Genomic DNA, 23,247 nt, shown 5'->3' with positions numbered 1-23,247 from the left:
CAAATGCAGAGCTAATCAAGTATAAATATGGGCCTTAATCCTTGCTCAATGCATTGTCGTATTTATTATTCTAGAAATCATTGCTACACGTGCAAGTTCACACGGATGTTATTAAATGCTCCGAGCATCTCTGTTTCTGTCTGGACGCCCCAGCTACCATAAACAAGTAACCATGAATTTGTTTTAATGTTCGGCCGACGGCTTCTTACTTCCTTCTTACAACATCCATTTTGGGACATCCTCATTCCTCACTCCTTATCCCTACTTCACTTCCCTACTTCTCATCCCTGCTTCTCATCCATCATCCTTACTTCTCATCAATCATACATCATCCCTACTTTTCCTCCATCATCCCTGCTTCTCATCCATCATACATCATCCCTACTTCTCATCCATCATACATCATCCCTACTTCTTATTCATCATACATCATCCCTACTTCTCATCCATCATCCCTGCTTCTCTTCCATCATCCCTGCTTCTCATCCATCATACATCATCCCTACTTCTCATTCATCATCCCTGCTTCTCATTCATCATACATCATCCCTACTTCTCATCCATCATCCCTGGTTCTCTTCCATCATCCCTGTTTCTCATCCATCATACATCATCCCTACTTCTCATCCATCATCCCTACTTCTTATCCATCATCCCTACTTCTCATCCATCATCCTTGCTTCTCATCCATCATACATTATCCCTACTTCTCATCCATCATCCCTGCTTCTCTTCCATCATCCTTACTTCTCATCTATCATCCCTGCTTCTCATCCATCATACATCATCCATTCTTCTCTTCCATCATCCCTATTTCTCATCCATCATCCCTGCTTCTCATCCATGATACATCATCCCTACTTCTCATCCATCATCCCTGCTTCTCTTCCGTCATCCCTGCTTCTCTTCCATCATCCCTGTTTCTCATCTATCATACATCATCCCTACTTCTCATCCATCATCCCTACTTCTCATCCATCATCCTTGCTTCTCATCCATCATACATTCTCCCTACTTCTCATCCATCATCCCTGCTTCTCTTAGATCATCCTTACTTCTCATCTATCATCCCTGCTTCTCATCCATCATACATCATCCATTCTTCTCTTCCATCATCCCTACTTCTCATCCATCATCCCTGCTTCTCATCCATGATACATCATCCCTACTTCTCATCCATCATCCCTGCTTCTCTTCCGTCATCCCTGCTTCTCAACCATATGCAACACCTATTACATTGCAAATGTTTGTTGATAAAGGAGTGACTCTTTGTTGTGTTATTGTTTTCAGGGCTGAGTTTGTACAGTTTCATTTGATTGTTTGGTAGCTGCTTCTACCCTCTTATTTGAGAGGGACCTAGATAGTTAACATTTGCCTAAGGCAGACTAATGCCCTGTTTACTGCTGTCTCCATTTGGCATTATTCACAAAACATACATGTTTATGACCCTTCAGATATTGTGTGTTGGCATGTTTGTTGCCTCTTTTGTGCCCTACTGGAGTTTGACAATTCTTCAGAATAGGCGGGATACATATCTTCCACTTATAAACTACCTTGTTATTGAAGATGTTTGAGTGTAAACAAAAAGGCACTTGTTAAAAAGTGTTATGATAACAATTTGTACTAATAGAACTTCAAATTATTCTCCCATTGGAACTAGGTTAAAGTCCAATCTGTGGTGTTGTATAATCTCAAGGGCATCACAATGTTGACTTTGGTAGTCACAAATATATGTGCGACCCACAATGTCATTTTGATAACTTCATCATATTATTTTTCCTCACAGGCCTGCCCTTTGACAGTGCAGCCTTGGATATGGAAAAAAAATCATACAAAAGGTCCATGGTTTCAACTATTTCTGAGGTTTTACATTGCACATCGGGACCTAGTTACAGCTCCATGTTTCACAATACCCATTTTACATTAATGCAATGTTAAGTTAATATGTGACTGAGTGTAAAATGTTAGTTGAGCCACGCAGCATTTCCATCATAAATACAGCAACCCACACAATTAAATTAAAAAAAAGTTCAGACTCAAAGATTTACCCAGATCACACAAAAGACTTGTCTTACTTTTAAGAGTAATTATGGCTTATGCTTTGCTTCAAGAGCCCCTCGGCAGGGAAGCTAGATACAGAGTTAGCATGTTAGTTTTCTGTGAACCCACTTAGCTATACATATGTATCTCTCTGGTGAAACCTTGATTGTTTACCTCCATCATCAAACAGCCACCATACATCAATGGTGCCTTTCCCCTGCTTCTTCTTAAACTGAGTGCTTGCTTCCACAAGCCTCTGGTTCAACTCGCCAACATGCATAGATTGAGCTGAGTTGACATCTATAAAGGAAAAGAAATGGATATTGATATTATTTGGTTTGAACTGTCATGCAATTTAAATGTCAAAAAAATTCTAAAAAGGAAATGGAAAGGTCTGCGTAGAAAAGCAAATATTTCAGCATTTATTTAGTCTTCATCTTAACATGCCCCTGTTTTTCTAGCAGAAGTACAAAGCATGCTTTTGAAAATACTACGCTCTCCATTTTTACACATTCTCCATGTTATTCCCATCTTGCTTTCATGTTTAAAATGTCTAATTAATAATTTAATAAAAGTTATTTTCACACGGGTCTGTTGGAAATCTGTGGTACTTCAAGGTATGGTTATGCCAGAGGGTCATTGTTCACAGTACGAAACTTTAAAGTCATTAAGAAAGTGTATAACTCACCTTATGGCTGAATTTGGAATTTGATAATTGTTAGACCTGCCAGTCTAAAAGTGGTCTTTCTCTGAACTTTTGCCTTACTCTCCCAAATTTGTCTGATCTCTATTTTGTTGGGCTTAGGGCCTTGTGCACCTTACCACTGCCAACTACTGTTAAGATGCATGTGCTCTCTCCTTAAAACATGGTACTGCTGGCTTAAGCCCAAATTGCCATATTTAATTTACTCATAAGTCCCTATTAGAGCAGTACTTCATGGACCCTCAGGTCTGTAAATTAAATGCTACAAGTGGACCTGAAGTAAGTAAGTATCCATGCAAACCTGTCTCCAGCCTGCCATTGCAGTTGCCATTTCGACCTGGCAAAAATCAGCCTTTTGCCAGACCTGAACCTTCCTTTATAATATATATGCCCGTCTAGGGAAGTTATAGGGCAGGGTGCAGTGTATTAAGAAAGTAGGACATGTTCTTTTAAGTTTTACATGTCCTGAAAGTGAAAAACTCTTAAAATCATTTTTTACTTTTGAAAGCTCTGTCTCTCCCATAGGATAGCATTGGGGTTATCTTATTTAATCTAATAATGTTAGCTTCCAAATCAGAACAGGTAATATGTTCATGCTGGTGTCTTTGGACCTGTAATGAAAAATACCCTGTACGGTAAAGTTGGATTTTGAATTACCATTTTGAAAATGCCACTTTTAGAAAGTTGCTATTTTCCTGCCTCAGCCATTTAGTGCCCGCAGCATGTCTCTGGGTCGCATGACTTGGTGTAGTTGGCAGTTTGTCTTTGCATATTCCTCTCAGACAGCCACAAAAAATAGAGAGTTTACGGGTGCCTGGATGGTACATCACTGGCATCATGGTGGGGAGGAGCTGGGCATAGCCCCACGTAAAACTAAATAGTCTGTGTCCTTCCTTCACACATAGAATTGCATACCCCTCTAGTTATTCTGGAGACAGGATATGGGAGGTAGGAAATCCGAGCACTAGAAGCTTCTCCCACTTCAAAGATGGAACCAGGTGTAAATATTGGACCTCAGACATTAATTCTTCAATACACTTCTAGACCTGTGGAAGACTCTGCCAGGTAAAAGGACTGCTGTGTTGCAGAAAGGACTGCCACTCTGATGGATTGCTGCTCTGAAGGACTGCTTCCCTGCTGTACTGCCCTGCTGCCTGGGTGAGGAGTGGACCTGCAACCTATACAAGGGGCCACTAGAGTTACTCCAAGGACTAGTCTCTTGTAACCAGCACTCAGGCTCTGTAAATATGAGTCCTACTCCGCAAAATAGTACTACCCTTGTCCTGGATCCTTGGAACTAGGCCCAAAGGTACTCTGTATGGAGTCAGCAGAACTGATGCATCTTGCCTACTGTGTGGCACAACCAACACATTGTCTCTGCTGCATGGTCTTTCCTGCTGCAAGGACTTTGCATCACCCTCACAGCCCACAGCCCTCGCATTGCAAGCCCCTCATCGGTGGCATTCTCAACAATGATGCAGTACTCCACATTGTAAGCCCCGCAGCTTCTTCGGAACCAGCTAATGTGTGGCACATCGCTAATGCAGGACTTTGCATCATAAGCCCCCTCGTTGAGAGCCTCCTCGATGATGATGATGCAGGACCTTGCATTGTAGCCTTGCTGCCCCTCAGAGCAAATGCTGTGTGGCGCATCTCCAAGTAGGATCTTGCATCGCCTCGGCTGTGCACCACATTCGACGTGGGACCTCACAACTCTCCGCAATCTGGATCATTGGTAATCTTGTTCAGCTGGCCTAACTGGGTCCCTGCAGCCACCCAAGCTCCATTGCACTTGGCCTGAACTTGTGACTTTGTCCCGGTCTGGCACAACCAGAGAACCACAGCTGGCGCTTTGTTCTTTTTGGCACTATATTCACTGAATCTTTAAAATTGCATAGCTCTGGTTCTAGTGATCGGATTTTTGTCTTTTTGGTCTTGTTCCATTTATCAAAATTTAATCCGTTTTTCTAAATCAGTGTGGGGTTTTTCTTGTGTGGTTTTCACTTTTACTGTTGTGAAATACTGCATAATTACTTTACATGTTGCCTCTAAGTTAAGCCTGACTGCTCTGTGCCAAGCTCCCAGAGGGTTGAGCATAGGTTTATTTTTGTTTGTTTGTGACTTCTCCCTGACAAGGATTGTGGTTGCTGATTGAGTAAGGTTTCATTCCCTTAACCAGTAACCCAATTTTTTGAGTAATGTAAAGGTACATTTCTAATTGGACATTAGAAACACTGGTAATGGAAATTGGATTGTAAATATCATTTGGGAAATGTATCCTGGGGAAGAGAAACAAATACACAAAGGATAGGAAATAGGAGAAAAGAAAATGTTACAAATTATTTCAATTGCTTTGAGGCTCAGACGTTGAGCAGGGACATTTCCTCTAACACTTTAGGCAGAAAATTAATCTATTCTCCACATGCTCACTGGCTATTTTCAATGATTGGTGAAACAAATATCAAAAAAGAAAATCAACATTTAATATTGGATTGTATTCTGAGTTAGAAAGTAGCAGAAAATCTAAATTGGAAAAAAGAGTAAGTGATTTAAAAGATTACTCTCAGACTATAATGACCACTAGACGGCAAAGATGATACTTGATATGATATAAATATGGGGCTTCTGTTGTCGGGGTGGGGTTGCTGTTGTAGGGACTGCAAGCCACATCCTGCCACATGCCTTGAGGTACCGATGATGGGGGACACACCGCGATATATAGGTCGCTCCATTAGCCTGAAGTGTGGGACGCACCTGTCCACGCCTAGAGGAGGCTGAGCTGGTCCACCCCCAATTCCGCCTACAATCCCAGAGGTATTGTTTATTTCTTTTGGTTGTTTCTCTCTTGCTGCCTGCACCCTGACAAAATTGCATACAGTGATGGGTTAGAGAAAGGTTGCAGGAGTATCTTCCATACAACCCCTCTAGTCAAACTCACCTCGAGTGACTTGATGCTACAGAAAGCTCTGGGGGTTATATTCACTGAAATTGAGTTACCATAAACTGCCCCTTTGGTGTGATGCTGTATCAGATGGCAATGCAGCCCCTTTTCCTACTAATCATTTGGGGGGATTCATTGAGTGACCTGTCTCAAATTAATAGTGGGTAAGTTTCAGCAGCTTATCCACCCTGCCCCCCAGTAGACAGCCCTCAGCTGACTGTGACCGCCAAACTGCCTAGATGGATGGCTCGGCACAAATCTATGGAGGCTGCCACTCAAACTAACCTCTCCCCATGTCTCCTGTTATGACGCAACCTTTTACATCATCTGTGCAGGATATGGAGGAGGGCTATGGGGCCAGACCTCCATGAGTAGTAAACTTGCTAGAGGATTGCTTTGTCAAAATTAAGGACATCATTTTATCTGAACTATTTTACATGGCTTGGCAGCCATAGAGCATAACTTGGATGACATCAAGGAACTACAGCATTTAGTGGTGCAGGCTCCAAGTTTGGCCTCTAGGGTCCACCAGGTTCAGGATCCTAGTCAATGTAATCATATCTCTACTGCCAGTTATGTGTTACCGGCTAGATCCACACGGGAAATCTCTTGTCAAACTCCATAAAATTTAACTTTTAAACAACTTCAGAATTGTGCCTTTACGCATACTACATAATGGGATTTGTTGGAAAAGGCCTGGCAGGACAATGTAGCTTCCTTAGAGAATACTTGGGACAATGAATTTTCCAGCACCTCTAGTCGTTCTGTAGTAAACCTCCCTCCTGCCCCTATATGGCAATTTTGGGTGGAGTCCCTTCTTTGTGCAAGGAACCAAGGGAATCACAGGAAGAATTATGTAACAAAATATTGAATTGGCTTGTACGGTACAGGGACTTTCCTTCTCCCAGGCGACAGTATTATTATTATTAACTTCAACTCTCTTGTGCAAAGCTTGCTTTTTGAGCACCCGACTAAGCAGCTAACAGAGGCAAACATTGTTTTGTTGCCACTAGGATATTTTTTTACAAACTAAGATATCTACACAAGGTGAATAATGATCAGACCACGGCACATCCCAAACAGTCCATATTTTTCTTATTTATTCTTCCATGATAAGTAGGTCTCATCCAGACACATATATCATACAAAAGATGAAGCGGTTCAAACACCATCAATAGCCGCAACAGATGAGGCGATTCAAAGCCAACCACAGCCAATGAATGATTCAAAACCAACAACAGCTGACGCGTGTTTCGGCAAAAAATTTACTTTTTCAAGGCACAAATAATACGTTACTAAGGTAATAACTTTTTTTCCCAATTCTTGCAAAACGTCACACTGATGTAAAATATAGATCGAGTGGAAGTCCTGACTCTCACGAGGTCCCAGAAAGAAGTTAAGGTTTAGACCATGATAAGTCTATAACAGATCCGAGTTTAGCGTCCGGAGAGAATGGCAGTCGAGTAAAAACCCTACCCCTACAAGAGGTGAATCCTTCCTTGCAGAATCAATGTGTTTGTATACCACAAGCAAATGATTGTGATTCTTACACCACTATGAGTAATTCTGATGTGTATAATGTCTCTGTTTCTAACCATTTTGATTCCATAGCCAGTGTGGATTGACTCCCTAATGAAGAAGAATCCCCTTGTTCTAACAACATGGGAAGTTACAAGGGAGGATTGACTGCCAGGTCGTGCAACCATTTAGCCTTGACTCCTCAAGGATGATCACATCTGCAGCTCTGGTTTTTATTCACTGTCAACAACCAAATTTGCATGCCAATTCAATCATGCCTACCCATCCTGATTTACCACTGGAAGTCAACCATCAGGCCCACGAAGGATTATGAAATTGTGTTACCTGAAATGTGTATGGGCTTCAAAATGAGCTCAGTTCTCCGAATTTGCTTCACATCATCTCCGTCTGTGTAATAACTTGCATCCAGGAGACCTGGTGTGTGTATCCAATCCAGGTTGAAGGATTTTCTTCTTTTTCCATACCATACCCAGCTGGGCAGACTAAAGGGGGTGTGCAGATATTAATATCAAACCTGTTGTCTGTTAAGATCAGAAGGTCGATATCTGTTCCACCTCTCTCCTAGTTCCTCTGGTTATCATCTGGTAGTGGTCCCGATGTTGTGGTGGTCAATTTTTATAATAACTTATTTGACTCCTCCCATATCACTGTTTATGCCCTCGATGTAGCTTTGGAAACATTCCTGCACCTAATTCATTCTGAATACTTTATCTTTTGGGCAGGTGATTTTAATATTCAGAAATGTCCTATTCCCACAAGATGGGTGTGTGGCGTAACAAATGTTGAGGGGGTAGGAATTTCCCATTTTCCACACAACAATTATGGGAAAGCACTGAATTCCTTGATTTTTAAATATAACCTTATATTGCTATAGATTAGATGCACGAAGGCTGGGGAACAGATCCCTTCCTTTATGGGCAGAGGTGCCCATACTATTGTTGACCATGCTTTGATTTCCTCCTCTGCTAGTAACTTAGCTTGTCCACTTATTATTATTAGACTGGCAATGAGTGATCATAATCCATTAATTAAACCACTGTTTATACAAGCTAAGAATGTTAAAGGCTCCACATGCAATATAAATGTTAGCCCAGTTAGTCCCAATGGCATGCGTGTGAAATAGACACGGATATACCCTTGTAGTGTGTTGCATCAGTTGTTAGTTATGAACTCAGCTGAATTAAATTGTTCTTTTGGTGAGGTTGTTGACCATGATAGGCTATTGTGTGCCTTTGGGAAGGTTACTGGATCAATGAGAACATTTCTTACAAGATCCTCTAAGACCAAGTAAATTAAAGAACCATGGGTGGTTTGATCATTCATGTACCAACGCCACCAAACTTCTGAGAACTGCCTTGCATAGATTGCCCAGGGACTATTGGGTTATTAAACAACTGTTTAATAACCACAGCCAGATATTAGCCACTAGGAAAAGGGCATTACAAGATGAGGCTTGGTTAAACCTGGCCTGGGCTGCTGAAACAAGGGATAAAATACTATTCTGGAGCACAGTAAAGGCCCCTTTTTAAAAAGCTATTCATTTCCCGAACCTACCTCCTTTATTTCTTATAAAACATGGGTCACCCACTTTTCAGCCATTTTTTACTCTAACAAAAGGGATGATCAGCTGGTAATGGACAAGAGGGGAGTGAATAGGAAGCATATCCCGTTGCATCTTACCTTAGAAGAGATTGTCCTTGCTTTAGAGCATAATGCAAGGGAAAAGGCTTCAGGACCTGATGGAATTCCTGTTGATGCGTTTAAAGTGGTGGGTAAATCATGGGGTCCTATTCAGACACAAGTACTCAATGCGGTGGCAGAGGGAGTGGTTCCCTCTTCTTGGGCTGTACCAATCTTAGTACCCATCTTTAAGACGGGAGATAAATTTGACCTAAAATGCTACTGCCCGATTTCCCTTTTGGATTTCTCTGCCAAACTGATGGGCAAGATCCTCATAAAGAGATTAGAGGAGTGGTCATAAGATAGATCTATTTGGGTGTATTTGAGTTTAGGAAAGGCTTGGGGACCATGGACCAGTGTTTAAACCTTGACCTACTAATCGAGAAGTACACCAGAGCCAAGACAGGGCGCCTTTGCTTTGCTGACCTAGGCAGCGCTTTCACCTGGTAGATCATTCGATTCTTTGGTACACCCTGATTTCCCTCTGGGCCCTGGAGGACATAGGGGCTGATTAGGAGTTTGGCGGATGGGAACACCCATCTACCAAATGCCCGACAGGGTTGTCGCCGCCCTGCTAGCGAACTCCATGCCGGACCCCTTATGACTTTCCCACTGGGCTGACCGTCAGAAACCAAGGTTTCCGGTGGTCAGCCCAGTGGGAAGGTGGCAGCAGCAGTGTTGCCGGCTCATACTTGAGCCAGCGGAAATGCTGCAGCACGCAGGGAGCGCCAGCACCCTCGAAATGCCCACTGTCTGCACAGCAGACAGTGCGTATTTCGAGGGTGCTGGGCAGGGGAACCCCTGCACTGCCATGCCACAGGCATGGCATGGGAGGGGCCCCTTGCACCTGTTCTCCACCATCTTTTTCATGGCGGTGATACCGCCATGAAGAGGCTGGAGGAGAACAAAGTTGTAATCAGCAGGGCGGTGTTTATTTCAGAGCTGTCCTGGCTGATTTCAACCTGTGCCAGCCGTCAGCCCATCGTGATCGAAGATCCTGGCGGGAATGGTGGTAGGTCCGCCACCGCGGCATTGGCGGTCCTTGAGCCGCCAACGTGATAATGAGGCCAATAGCCTGTTTCCTCTCATGACTGTACAATAATCTGTTCACCAAAGTCCAGTATGGCCCCAATGGGGAATGTACCCCTTCACATGAAATCAAGAGGGGAATCGGGCTGGGCTGCATAATGGCACCTTTTTTGTTCATACTTTTCATTAATGGGATTGACTCTGCTCGTCAGGCATTGCAGGCTGACGCACCTATTGTTGCCAGTAGATCTTTTCTTGTGTTGTTGTACGCAAACAATGCTGTTCTGTTATCGAGGACACCTGTTGAACTGCAGAAACTGATGGATGTTTTTGGGGACTATAAGGAATCCAGGAAAATGAAAATGAACAAGACTAAAACATATGTGATGATCTGTGGAAAAAAGGTGCATAAATACAGGACCTTTTACATCAGAGGTACATCAACTGTGAAAGTAAACTCATTTTGTTACCGAGGATTTTTATTTACTAGTAATGGCACATGGTCTCAAAAGATTTCAAATGCCCGTTTGAAGATCAGTCAAGTTTGTGAGGGATTTTTCAGGTTCTCCCAAATAACTTGGAAGACGCCCAGTCAAATAAATTATTTATGTCTATAAGGCGAGGGGGCTACCAACTACCACATATGTGGGAGGCCTGTGGGGTTATGCATCTAGTAACCACCTTCAGGTTGTGGAGATTTTCTTCCTTAGATGCCTGCTGTGTACTCTCACCTTTGTGTCATCTTTTATTGTCCATAAGGAGGGTGGGTTGCACTTTTTGAAAGACTCACTTTCACTGAAACTCCTATAACTTTAGTTTTCTATTTGGGCAAAGGCAGAGACAAGTTTTACTAAATCTGTAATTTTAGATTGTCTAACCCTAGATCATGTTCTTAAAATATCTTGTTTGCCCTATATAAATGAATCTTTTAAATTCTTTTAAATTGTTGTTCAACACACCAGTACTTCAGGACCCCAGTAGTATTATACCCTTTGGTAGGACTGCAATTAAAGTTTCCTTTTTAAATTATAGACAGCAATGTATAATGCATGTTGAATCTAGGAAGCCTATGGTCACTTTTTAGATGCTGAATGATTTGCAGGAGGGATGCCAACCCTATTTGTCCAAGGTAACTAATATCCAGCATTGTTTCATCTTAACCAGGTTAAGGTTAGGCACACTACATCATTTAGGAGCTTTCCCCAAAGTGAAAAAACGACCCCTGGGCACATTTCCTTGCCCCTGTGATGGTATGTCAAGGCAAAGCACACAGCACTTTATGTTATTCTGTGGATTCTATGAGCATTTTAGGAGATATTATCTCAAACCGATCTGTCTTGCACAGTGTATAAGAGAATATAAATGTACTTTCCACTATCTATTAGCACTTGGGGATTTGACTGTGTTTTAATGCTGCACTCTTTTTACGGGGCAATACACCACAGGAACCGTATTATATTGTAGCAAACAGTATTAGGGGAGGCTATATATATATATATATATATATATAAAACAAAGAAAGTGCCACTCCTCATGGGCACCGAAAAGACTGCACTCCATAGTTTATTGATGTAAAGTTTAATGTCAATGTGTTTCGATCAAAAAGATCTTCCTCATAGCTACGGCTATGAGGAAAAACTGTGGAGTGCAGTCTTTTCCGGTGCTTGTGAGGAGTGGCACTTTCTATGTTTTATATAAACAGCTATATATATATATATATACTAGAATATGAAGGAATTACAAGAAAACAACAGCAAGCCAGGGCAAAAATCTGGATCCCAAAGGATGCAATGAGTCACAAGAAAATGTAATATCCAAGAAAGAAGTGACTCAAACAGATGATCTCACCAAAGAACAAAAATATATTTCTACTACAACGATTCAGCTTACGCCTTCCTCAGGTAGCATAATATGGTTTGCTTAGTGGCTGCACAGCTGACACTGCTGGATTTTCAAAAAGCATCATGAGTGAAGATTCCAATTGATTCCACATTCCAATTGGAATCTTCACTCATGATGCTTTTTGAAAATCCAGCAGTGTCAGCTGTGCAGCCACTGAGCAAACTATCTTGTACTACCTGAGGAAGGCGGAAGCTGAAACGTTGTAGTAGAAATATATTTTTGTTCTTTGGTGAGATCATCTGTTTGAGTCACTTCTTTCTTGGATATATATATATATATATATATATATATATATATATATATATATATATATATATATATATATATTTACACACACACACATACACACACATATCTGATGCGTTTTATGTCTCATACTTATTGATGATGTGTTTTCTTCTGATGTATTTTTATGGCCATTATGATTGCACCAAATAAAGATTTTGAATTGATATAACATACATGCCTGTCACAAAAAAGCCAACCGATCTGACATTTGCTGTCTGGTTACCTGGCTTTGTCAATATTAGTTTTGTTTTTTCACCATTTAAAAAAAATATTTTGGCATCTAAAAGTATGCATTTCCATAATAGCCCTTTGTACACAATGGCACTTATTTATGTGTGGACCTTCTCCTTGCGAAAGAGCAGAATGCCGTCTTTCACAGTGAATTTAGGCAATATCTGAGGTGGACTGATCCACTGCCCAACAATGTATGCTGTTGGGGGAGAAAATATATATGGGTGACAAAACAAGCCAATATATGAAGAGGGCTGAATGAAAGCAGCGATATGTACCTATAATTTATATATACAGTGTTAGAAAAACCTGGAGGTCTTGGCTAACGCCAAACCTAAAAGAGAAAATAAGAAGTGAACATAGAGGAGAAGACCCCTAATATGTATTTGAAATTTTATGGTGGAATTCGGCTGAGTTGAATGGTGGACTCAATAGCCATGCCCTGAAAGCAGTACTTTACGTGGGACTACTTCAAAGCCAAAATAAGTACTTAGTCGACAGGATGCATAGATAGGAAGGTGGATTAAAGGGCTAGAAAGAAAGAAGAGAACAGGGTGCAGTAAGGAGATGAACAAGGTCTCATTCATTTGAGGAGCAGGGGACATCTGGCTCAATCAGTTGAAGATACAACTGTGACAATGGCTACATCGTGAAATTATCTCTGGAATTGTTCACCTGAGCTACATTACATTTTCCCACAATTTTGAATTAATCTTATACCTATAGGGCCATTGACTATCTCTATGTGCTTTCATATGGACATGATGAATTCTAAGTAAAGGTTAGTTTGAAGAATTTAAGACCATAGACGTTTATGGTGTTTGACCATCTTTCTAGGACTCACATTATCATACCTTACCCTTTAGGACATGTTGTAGACAACAGGCAGTGGAACAAGAGATATGCAGTTGGTATATAATCTACTCCTGTTGTTTAGACTGTACCTTCAGAACACTGTCATAAAAATAAAAACAGTATCTAGATAGGAGGAGTTTCCTGACTCACTGTTAGCAAATAATGTAATGTAATTAAGCGTGTTTCTAGAGTGCAGGGATATCCAAAATTGGATTTCTAGGTGCTAGGAACAGGTCCCTGATACCAGACGACAGACAAAAGGAAATCAAAGTACAGTAAATAACCAGGCTTCTAACTTTTTAAGAAAGAGGGTGATGAGGGAAGGCATATACTCTCAGAGAAAGCTGATTCCACATTTTGGGGTAAAGGAGCTGAGAAAGTTGGGCCTCCTCTAAGTTTGAAATGATGTCTCTGAAGATGCATAAGTCCAGTATTCAGTGATCAAAAATTGTTCTCACATTGGGGTAGGAAGTCAAACAATCATGAAGGGAACTAGAGTTAGTCTTAAAGAAACCACTAGGGGCGAAAGAGAGAACTTTAAACTTGATACTTTTTAACCACGGGTTGCAAGTATAAACCTGATAGGTTCAAGTGTATATACAAGATGCATCAAGGGAGTTTTGAGGGGCACGACTGACTTCTACTTTGTTGTGGTGCCGGGCTGCACTGTGATCAGTTAGTCTGATTGAGTCAGACTCAGGCAGAGCTCCCTGTTCCTTTAATGAGAGCTTTAATAACAGCATGTCCAGGTGGCCACATGTGCCCAAGGTACAGGGTGGATTCACCCACAGAACACCAGGAAGGTGATGGACGAGATCACAAAGGTCTGAACCTATCACTAATGGAAGTTCTGTGGGCAGTCAAGTAATTGAGAAGTGCCTCAAAGTAAAAAACAGAAAGCGTGGCTGTAGAAATGAATCCCCTGTAAAAGGATCCTAATACCACAGCGGTGAGGGTGACAACAGTGGAAGGTACAGTAGATGACCATAATGTATCCAACAAAGTATTTAAAGCAGAAGTTAGTCACCTAAGGGAAACTATCAACAACAATTGCACGTCAGGGCGGAGGACATGGAAGAGAGATCTAGGTGCAACCACATCTGCCTGGTAGGGGTTCTTGAGAGGGCCCTTCAAATCAAAGGTGTGATGCCAAAAATGGGGGCAAGACCAAGACCCATCTTCACCCGGGTTTTCAATACAGAGATTGTGCCATAGTCCTGAGGGTGGCACAGCAGCGCTGACTCATTCAGTTCAAAAACACAATGATCATGATGTTCCCAGACTATAGATAAAATACATGATTTTATTTTCTGCAGACCTGTATATCCTCTCCGCAGGGAAAATAGAGTTCTTTATGATGCCTGAGGAGACCTGGGAATGGCTGGAAAGATGGATGAGAGTTAGTGGCTAGACACAAGGTATTGGTGCACATGGGTTTCAGTGTTGTCTATTTTGGTGGGAGACTGACGCCTGCATATCACTCTCACTGACACTGTGCACATGGCACACCTGGACTGACCCTGTGGACTGACCCCGAGGGTTGCTATGAAGCTGTAGTTGGGGAACAAATGGGTAACCGATTATAATTGTCTCAATATACCTGCTGCTCAGGCTATAGTCAGCAACAATTGAGAATTTGGGAAAGCTGACTGACCAAACTTCATACACTCATGAATACGGGAGGAGTATTTAATTTGGCAATGCACTGTGACCTGAACAGAGGAACTGCAACACTGCAGACTTGCAGAGAGGATAGGATAGCTGGAAGGTGACACACCACATGACTAAACAATACTCTTATGCCTCAAGCTGTATGAGATCTTTCTCCAGATTTAACTATTTTCTGATGGTCGTAATACAAGGGCAGAAATATATAAAAAACACACTTTTTGCCTACAGGAATACACAAATACTCCCTGTGAGGGGAATATAAGACCACTCCTGCTGTGCACCAGGTTGGAAACAATGATCACAAGCAAACAATTAATGGAATAGAGGCTCAATACGGGTGATCTGAAGAAAAACATTGTAAAATTCCCAAATCAATTTACAAAACAAAAGAGAAATGTAATGAATGAAACAAGACCAACTCACATTACAGTCCAGTGATATCAGTGTTTAAAGTTTAAATGTTAGTATTAAGTGTTAAAACGTACCATGGTGGTCAGTGGGTACAGGCAACCACAATGGAGCACATGTCTGATGCATTCCACTGTTCAATTAACTCAATAGTTTTACCTTCTGTCCTAGTCACGTTTCTGGAAGTCAATCTGTACATGGGGCAAGGCAGCACACTGCGGCGGACGATGGCTCCATGAGGCTGGGTATGATGATTTTGGAGTTTCACTGAGGCATTGAGTTGTTGCACCAAAAGGTCCAAGAGATGGACTTGATTAAGTATAGCCATGAATGTCACTTTACAACTAGGATTACTTTGCTGCCTTTTCCTGCTCACAGATTTTATGATATAACATAGTAGAATGTTTTAAAATGTGACATGCTCCAGTGGAAGGAGGTTGAGACCATAGCAAGGAAGGACTACACAATGCCAGATACCGTCTGCATGAGATATCACTGAAACTTTTTTGTGCAAAAAGTTTTGAGAACTGTGGAGTCATGCCTACTGAGGTTGTGTCTTTCTACGGTGGCCTTTCCACCTTGTCCAGTCTTCTTAAGGTCAAAATAATGTGCAATTACTTTAGATGCTGCATATCAGCTCTTCCCTGTCCTCCCTCAAGTGATAGAGACAGATTTTAGGGTATCTGGTGATAGAAAGGGGTCGGAGGCAAGCTCACTCACTCCTTCCTGTCTTGGCTGTAGCACATTAAAGAACCCCCTTCAAAATACGTTCCCAACTTTGCACATACAGGCTTTCTATACTGATATTATGAACTATATTCGAAATGTGAGTATCTGAATATGAAAACTAAAAGCACACAATTACCACTCATAATGAATATTAAGTAAATCATACAATGATGGTCATAATATAAAAAATCAGCAACTGTGTAAAAAATTGTTGGCCAAGTAGGGTGCAAATGTACAATACGTAACATTTTTATGCAGCACACAAACAGTTATAAAGTGAAAACACAACACAAGAAAAATCCCACATCAATTTAGAAATAAAGTAAATGGTCATGACTATTTGTGGTGAGAAAGCTGCCACTAAAGTCGAAAATCTACCCGAACAGCAGCAAAATCACCTCAAGCAGCAGCGCTGTGTGGTGCACTGTGTGGTCCCATTCTGTTGGTTTTTCAGCACAAAACAGTGCTCCCACTGCTAAAAATCAGTGTGAGGAACAAGACATGCCAATTTCTGCCTGTTCATGGAACTCCGCTGAATCTTGTGGAGTTTTCATATAACTGCAGAATTCCACAGAGTGAAACTCTGCGAGTTCCACCCACCCCTATGTCTAAGGTTAAAATGATTGCCTAAAAGATTAAACCACCAACTGCAGACATCTAGTCATGTGAGACCAGGTCAAAGCTGAAAAATATAGCCAACAGCGATGGTGCACAAGTCAGATACAAAGCGTGGATTGAGCCTGGTTGGCGCTTGCCTTCAGACTTAAAAGAAATTTCAGAAAAAAGTCTTAAGTAGGTAGACGTTCAGTGGGGCAAGGCTGCAGACAGTGTCCAAGGAGGAGGCGTCGGCACCTGGAAGCCACTGAATGAAGTCATGGTAAAGATTTCTACGATCAGACATAGGGTCTGATTTAGATCTTGGCAGAGGGGAATACTTTGTCAGAAATGTGACAGATAGCTCATCTGTCGTGTTACGATCCCATTATATCCTATGGAGATCGTAATATGGCAGACAGGATATCCGTCACATTTGTGACAGTGTATTCCATCCGCCTAGCTTTAAATCAGGCCCTTAGTCTCTTTTTGGGAGTTGGAACTCTCCAGCGGGATGAAGCTGGAGGCTGCAGCTGACAAGAGTTCCAGAAGGTTGAATACCCCTTTTGGCTAAGGACCCCAGAACAGGATTAGAGGGAGCTGCTGCAAAGTCAGGACAAGCGGCAATGCATCTTGGGCAGATAGACAAGCAGGTTGTTCCCAGTCTTCTCTCAATTCTCAGAAAAGTTTGTAGTCAAAGATTTTTGTTAGTCCCAAGTTTTGGATTTTGGCTATCTCAGCACCTTTCGCACCACCACCAAGGGTCCAGTACTGGAGAGGGACCACTTGTGGGGTTAGGTCTCACTCAGGTTGATTCCAGGTGCAGGTTCAAGATGGTTGGTGCCTTTTCTGTCTCTCTGGTAGACTTGGGTAGTGGTGTGCGGGGAGCTCTGCTCCACCGGCGGATCTAACTGAGTTTTTGGAAAGCCACGCACCGCTTGAAGCACGGAGTTGTTAAACAAAAATCCTCCTTTACCCCTGCCAGCGGAGCGGAGTGGAGCTCACCCGGTGCACGCTGCTGTCCAGTATGGGCTGCACAGCACAAGTGCAGACTGTCTACAATGTACAGAGCAGAGGAGGGAGGCAGCAGCTGAGAGGACTCGTTACCATTGGGCAACAAGGAGAGAAGGACCCCCCCGGGAAGACCCGGGTAAGTCCTCTCCTCTATTGTTGTTGTTGTTTAAGGTTACTGGTGCACAAACAGGGACTGAAATGGCAGCTTTTGCTGCCTACGGCCCTAGCTTGAATTCAGGCCAAGGCCGTAGGCAGCGAAAGCCGCCGTTTCAAGCCTCTTGTGCACCAACCTGTCCCGTATGCAATGCACACAGGGCAGGCCAGTGCACAACAGGCCTGGCTGCCTATGGCCCTGGCCTGAATTCAGGCTAGGGCCATAGGCAGCAAAAGAAAGCTGCTGTTTCAGGCCTCTTGTGCACCGGCCTACCCCTTGTGCACTGCACACCTGTGAAAGGAGGTCTCTTTTTGCATGGTTAGCCCCCACTTTTTGCCTGATGTTGATGTGTTCTTGAAGTTGGTATTGCCCAAGACCCCTGCTAACCAATATACACGGGCCAGAGCTCTTTACCTAAATCGGTTGTGATGCTTGGCACAATTGGATATACTCTTACATATCCCTGTAAGACCATAGTAAATGGGTACCCCAGTACCCAGGATATGAGATAGTAGGAGTAGACCCCTGAGGGCAGCAGCACTGACTGTGTCACCCTCTTGAGCCCTGCACCCAGATACCCCCAGCACTGCCAGTGCAGGCTGAGTGTACTGGGGCAAACCTAAAAAGGCAAACTTGACATGGCACACTCCCTCTGTGCCCTGTCCACCCTACACTGCATATGTTATGGGTAAGTCACCCTTCTAGTAGGCCTTACAGCCCTAAGGCAGGGTGCACCATACTATACGTGAGGGCGTAATTGCATGAGCAATATGCCCCCACTGTGTCCCTGCCAGACCTGGGACATAGTGAGTGAACAGAGTAGCCATTTTAAGTACATGTACTGGTCAAACATAGGTTCCTCAGCTACATGATGGCCACTCTGTACCCTGGGTTATTTGATATCAAAGAACTCAGAATATTAAATCCAAACTGATACCAGTGTTGGATTTACCCCTAAATGTACCCAGGGGGTCACCTTAGAGGTGTCCCCTGCGAAAAGCTAACCCTAACTGGCATAGTTGCTGACTGGTTCCATCTAGCCTGCCACTCCAGACGGCCAATATACAAACCTGGGGGATAGCCATAGTTCTCTGGTTTGTAAGGCAATGCCCTTCCTGGGTGGAGGAGCTAACACCCCTTCCCTCAGGAATGTGTAACATCCTGGCGGTGAGCTTCAAAGGGCTACCACCCCTGAAACTCGAGCCCCCAGGCCTGCTCCTAGCAGCAGATGGCTTTCCCCTTTGCAATCCCCCACTTTTGGCGGAAGCAAAGGTGGGAAACCAGACAAAGGGTAGGAGGAGTGGCCTCACTGAGCATGCACCACCCCAAGAGGCTTGCAGGCAGAGTGGGCCCTCCATCTCATGTCTCCTCCATGTTGGATGGCAGGAAAATATCTGATAGGGTTTAGGGAAGTGCCCCTTCCCACAGGTAGTGGTCACTGTAGTGGGTGTAGCCACCCAAGGGTAAGTGTTCCATTTGCCACTTTTAGGTTCCCCCTAAAATGCCCACTAAATTCACTATTAAGTGGGCTCCCCTAGAACAAGAAATTAGATTCATCTGGAAGAAAACAAGAGAGCACCAAAGAACCCGACCGGACGAGAACAGAGGACCTGCTGCACCAGAAGAGGCCCGACAATCGCCGCTGTGGAGAAACTGACCACTGGACTGACCTCAAAAGACCCAGAGGACCTCCAGTCTTTGCAAGTAGCCTGAGAACTCCCTCCTGAGTGGGAGCACCACTCAAGAAACCACAGGAACCTGAAAAGGAACCTGCAAACCAGTGAGGGACACTTCACCGACCGGACGATATCTCAGCAACCGGAAGTCACAGCCAGACCCGACTACACACCAATGACAGCCAGGATGAGACCTGCAAGTGTGGCCAATTTGGTGGCAAAGCGCCCTCCTGTGGCAGTGTTGTGGCAATACCCCAGATACTGACCAGTGCACATCAGACATCACCAACAACAGCTCCCATTGAGCTGCAACTGGACCAGGAGAAAGCCCCAGTCCAGGGGCTTCAGTGACACCCTGGACCTCCCATCAGAGCACCCGCGACATCCTATGAGACACCAAGAAGAAGTCTTACCTCCAGCTCCAAAGGGTCCCTTTGCGCACAGAATCCAAGACCTCCAAAACGCCCTGCACCTGGCCGCCCTGAGCCCTGCATTGCAGGATTTGCTGTGTGCACCAGGTTCCCAACCCCTTGCAACCTCAACAGCCTAAGGGGACCCCCAAGCACCAACTATAAATCTACAAACCATCTCCTTTTCCAAGTGGCCCCTCCAGGTGGCCATGTGCCTGTGCCAAGAGGTTTTCCAATGCTGCTCCCGCTGGAACCGGGAGCCACCTAAGGCTCTCCAGCTGGCACAGTGTGCCCACCAACCACTCCAGCCACCCTACAAGAGAAGAGACTGGTAACCCAACTGTACGATTTTTAATGGATTTTTAAAGGTGACTGTACATTGATTCCAATGGTGCCTAATTACGCATAGAAAGACTAACTTTATTAAAACTTCAAAAAGTCATAACTCAAAAAGTACTTAACGTATTCTAAAGATCTTGGCATTAAAATGTATTTAAAAGTCTGAAGTATTTTTATAAATTCTGGTCTTGAGTTATTCATTGAGTGTGTGGTGCATGAGTGGATTTGTGGGTACAGCAAATACCTTGCACATCTCCTGCATTAGCCTAACTGCTCGACAGGCTACCTTAAAAACTGGAGCATTAGGTGGTCTAATTTTTACCTTTGTAAACCAACGTGTGGTTGACTGGACCCCTTACATAGTGTGCCTAGTTTTGCACACTACATAGAATGCCAGCCTCCTACAACACCGGACAGGCTGGTGCACAAGAGGCCAAAAACTGCAGCTTTCACTGCCTACGACCCTCCTAAATGCACCCATCTCTGAAGCACTAAGCAAGGTCGGGCCTGGCTGACCAGGCCTTACCCTGTTTAGCACTCTGCGGGGCACAAAACTCCGGCTTTGTGAAATTTCACAGAGTTTTTTCAACTACACGTAATTCTGTGAAGCCGGACTCCATGCACTTTGCCCAGGCCTAGTCTTGGGTTCAGTAGTAGAAAAGAGCTCAAGCAGCAGGGCAGGCTCTGAAGTTTTAAGGCAGGCATTAGGCAGCAAGGAAGCTCTTCCTGGTGCAACAATGCAGTCTTTTGAAGTACACAGCAGGCCGCAGCAGCAGGCATTTCTGTGAGAGCCCTTCTGCAGGTCCGGAAAGTGAACCGAAGAGTGGGTCTGAAGGTCCTGTTTTTATCACTGGTATGAAACGTATGAAGAGTTTCCAGAAAATTCCCTTTGAAGTGCTTCAAGTTTTCTGCCTCCCCGGCCCTGGCTCCAGTCTGGCTGCATGAACAACACAGCTGAGACAAATCCTTTGTGTGAAGGCTGGGCACAGCCTATTCAGTTGTAAATGGGGCTGTGCCCAGCTGTGCCACCCCATCCTACCAGATACACCTAATCCTTCTATTGTGTGGTTGTATGAGAGGAATAAACAAAATCCACCCGCCACCAACACTCAGTGATATGACCCAGGAAGAGGCTGCAGGCACAAGATAGTTAGGGCAGAAAAATGCCACTTACTAAAAGAGGTATCTTCTAAATCTTAACTCAAAATCCAACTTTACCATTAAAGAGAATTTTAAATTGCAATTTCTCAGACACCAAACGAGAAATCTTGACCTGCACCAAATAAAATATAGCATCCTATGGTATAGGTAAGCCTGGCAGTAGTGAAAAATAAATTTAGGAGTTTTTCACTACCACCACATGTAAAAAATAAATGCACAAGTTCACAATTCTAATTACAATGCACTCTTCCATACCTAGGGCCTACCTTAAGGGTGACGTTTAAGGAATAAAAGGGGAGTTTAGTGCTTGGCAAAGGAGTTTTATTGCCAAGTCAACTGCCAGTTTAAAACTGCATCCAGGCTGCAGTAGCAGGCCTGGGGCATGTTTTAAGGGGCTACTCAAGTGGGTGGCACAATGAGTGCTGCAAGCTTACTAGTAGCATGTGATTTACAGCCCCTGGGTATTTGGAATACCATTTTGCGAGGGATGTATACGTAAATTAAATACGCTGATCAGGTGTGAGCCAATCTTTCCATGTTTTAGGGAATGAGCACAAGCCCTTTTGTGACGGTTAGCAGTAACAAAGGACACTGAGACCTACAGCCAACAAAATCAAATTCAGCAAAATAGGAGGGTGGAGGCAAAACCTTTGGGGGAAGACCACCTGAAGGCTTACAGGTCTAACAAAAATTATAAACATATAAGGCATATGGCCCTGAAATGAAAAATGGGCGGATACAGAATATGGTGGGCAACAGTACAAACAGTACAGGACTGCAGGGCCACTGTGTAGAGCTTTCTGAGCCCTCCCATTGATTTGCCTATTTAAATGTAAATTTCACTTTTTCTCTCAGTAAGAGATCCAGTCACACATGTTTGGAGCCCAGGTCACCTCTTGCAGTGAGTAGAGGCAGTCTAGCTATGGGAAGAGCTGACAACCTCATTAATGTCTAACAGGAGGAGCTGGTACAACTAGTGTGTGACCTGTCCAGACTTCAGGCAGAAAACGACATCTGTTGCATGTTTACCAAACCTCCATATTCACCAATTAGTTCGATTTTTGATAACTAATATAAGGCCACACAAGATTTCTCTATCTCTGCTCTAAATGACCTAATGAAAAAATGACTTAATCCAAAACAGATACTGGTAAACAAGAAAAACCTTATGTCGTAAATTACAATATTTTTTAATTCTTGTTAAGGAAGAGACATGTCCACTCCATGTTTGACATGGCTCCCTTTAATGCATTATGTTCCCTAGCCCTCTGATCTCCAGGGCACTGTTATGGGTGACATTGTTTAAAGTAGGCTTTTCAACATTTCAAAAATGGATTGCTTTGGCGGGTGCTGGCAGCATCCTTTTGCTACCGCAGTTCACTACTTAAATGGCAGTCCCAAAACTATTTTTCTAAAGTCATAGATATTGTTAATGGAAGGTCCAACTGCAGTCCACACTAGAAATCTGCTTTTCTGTTGAAAGTGTTGAACTTCCTCGCATGTGTTTGTAGTGTACCTATGCACAATTATTTGGTTTGGTTACAATCTGTGATCTATAAATAATATGTGGATGCACGTACATTGACCCTTAGTATTGTTTTTGCTATTACAAGCCCTTGAGAGAAATATGGTCTACTGTAATCAGCTTATATTGATTGTTTCTATTTACTTGTGTGCATTCCCACTTCCCTACACTAGTTAGATTAGTAGTTAAATATAGTAGATGCAACCATAATGCCTATAAATTGTAAACATGTGAAATGTAAACGTGAAATATAATGTAAGCATTTAATGTATTACTCCCTGGATTTACACAATATTGCATCATTTCTCACCATCTTTAATTTGCAGTGTGCAATTGTTCTCCAACTAGGTTTGTTCTA

The 23,247-nt window shown here is 43.1% G+C and overlaps 1 protein-coding gene across 3 annotated transcripts in view; it reads right to left on the bottom strand.

Moving 5' to 3' along the window:
• The window catches only part of SLC12A1 (solute carrier family 12 member 1), a 372,378-nt gene that overhangs the window by 69,957 nt on the left and 279,174 nt on the right, over window positions 1-23,247 (bottom strand). For all 3 annotated transcript variants that reach the window (XM_069222497.1, XM_069222494.1, XM_069222496.1), the window contains exon 22: window positions 2,215-2,340. In XM_069222497.1, coding sequence (XP_069078598.1) covers window positions 2,215-2,340 — 126 coding nt within the window. The remainder of the gene's footprint in view (window positions 1-2,214; window positions 2,341-23,247) is intronic.

Source organism: Pleurodeles waltl, chromosome 3_1, assembly GCF_031143425.1.
Source record: "Pleurodeles waltl isolate 20211129_DDA chromosome 3_1, aPleWal1.hap1.20221129, whole genome shotgun sequence".
Classification (NCBI taxonomy): Eukaryota; Metazoa; Chordata; class Amphibia; order Caudata; family Salamandridae; genus Pleurodeles; species Pleurodeles waltl.
Note: the sequence above shows the minus strand (reverse complement) of the source record. Positions and strands in the feature narration are given on the sequence as shown.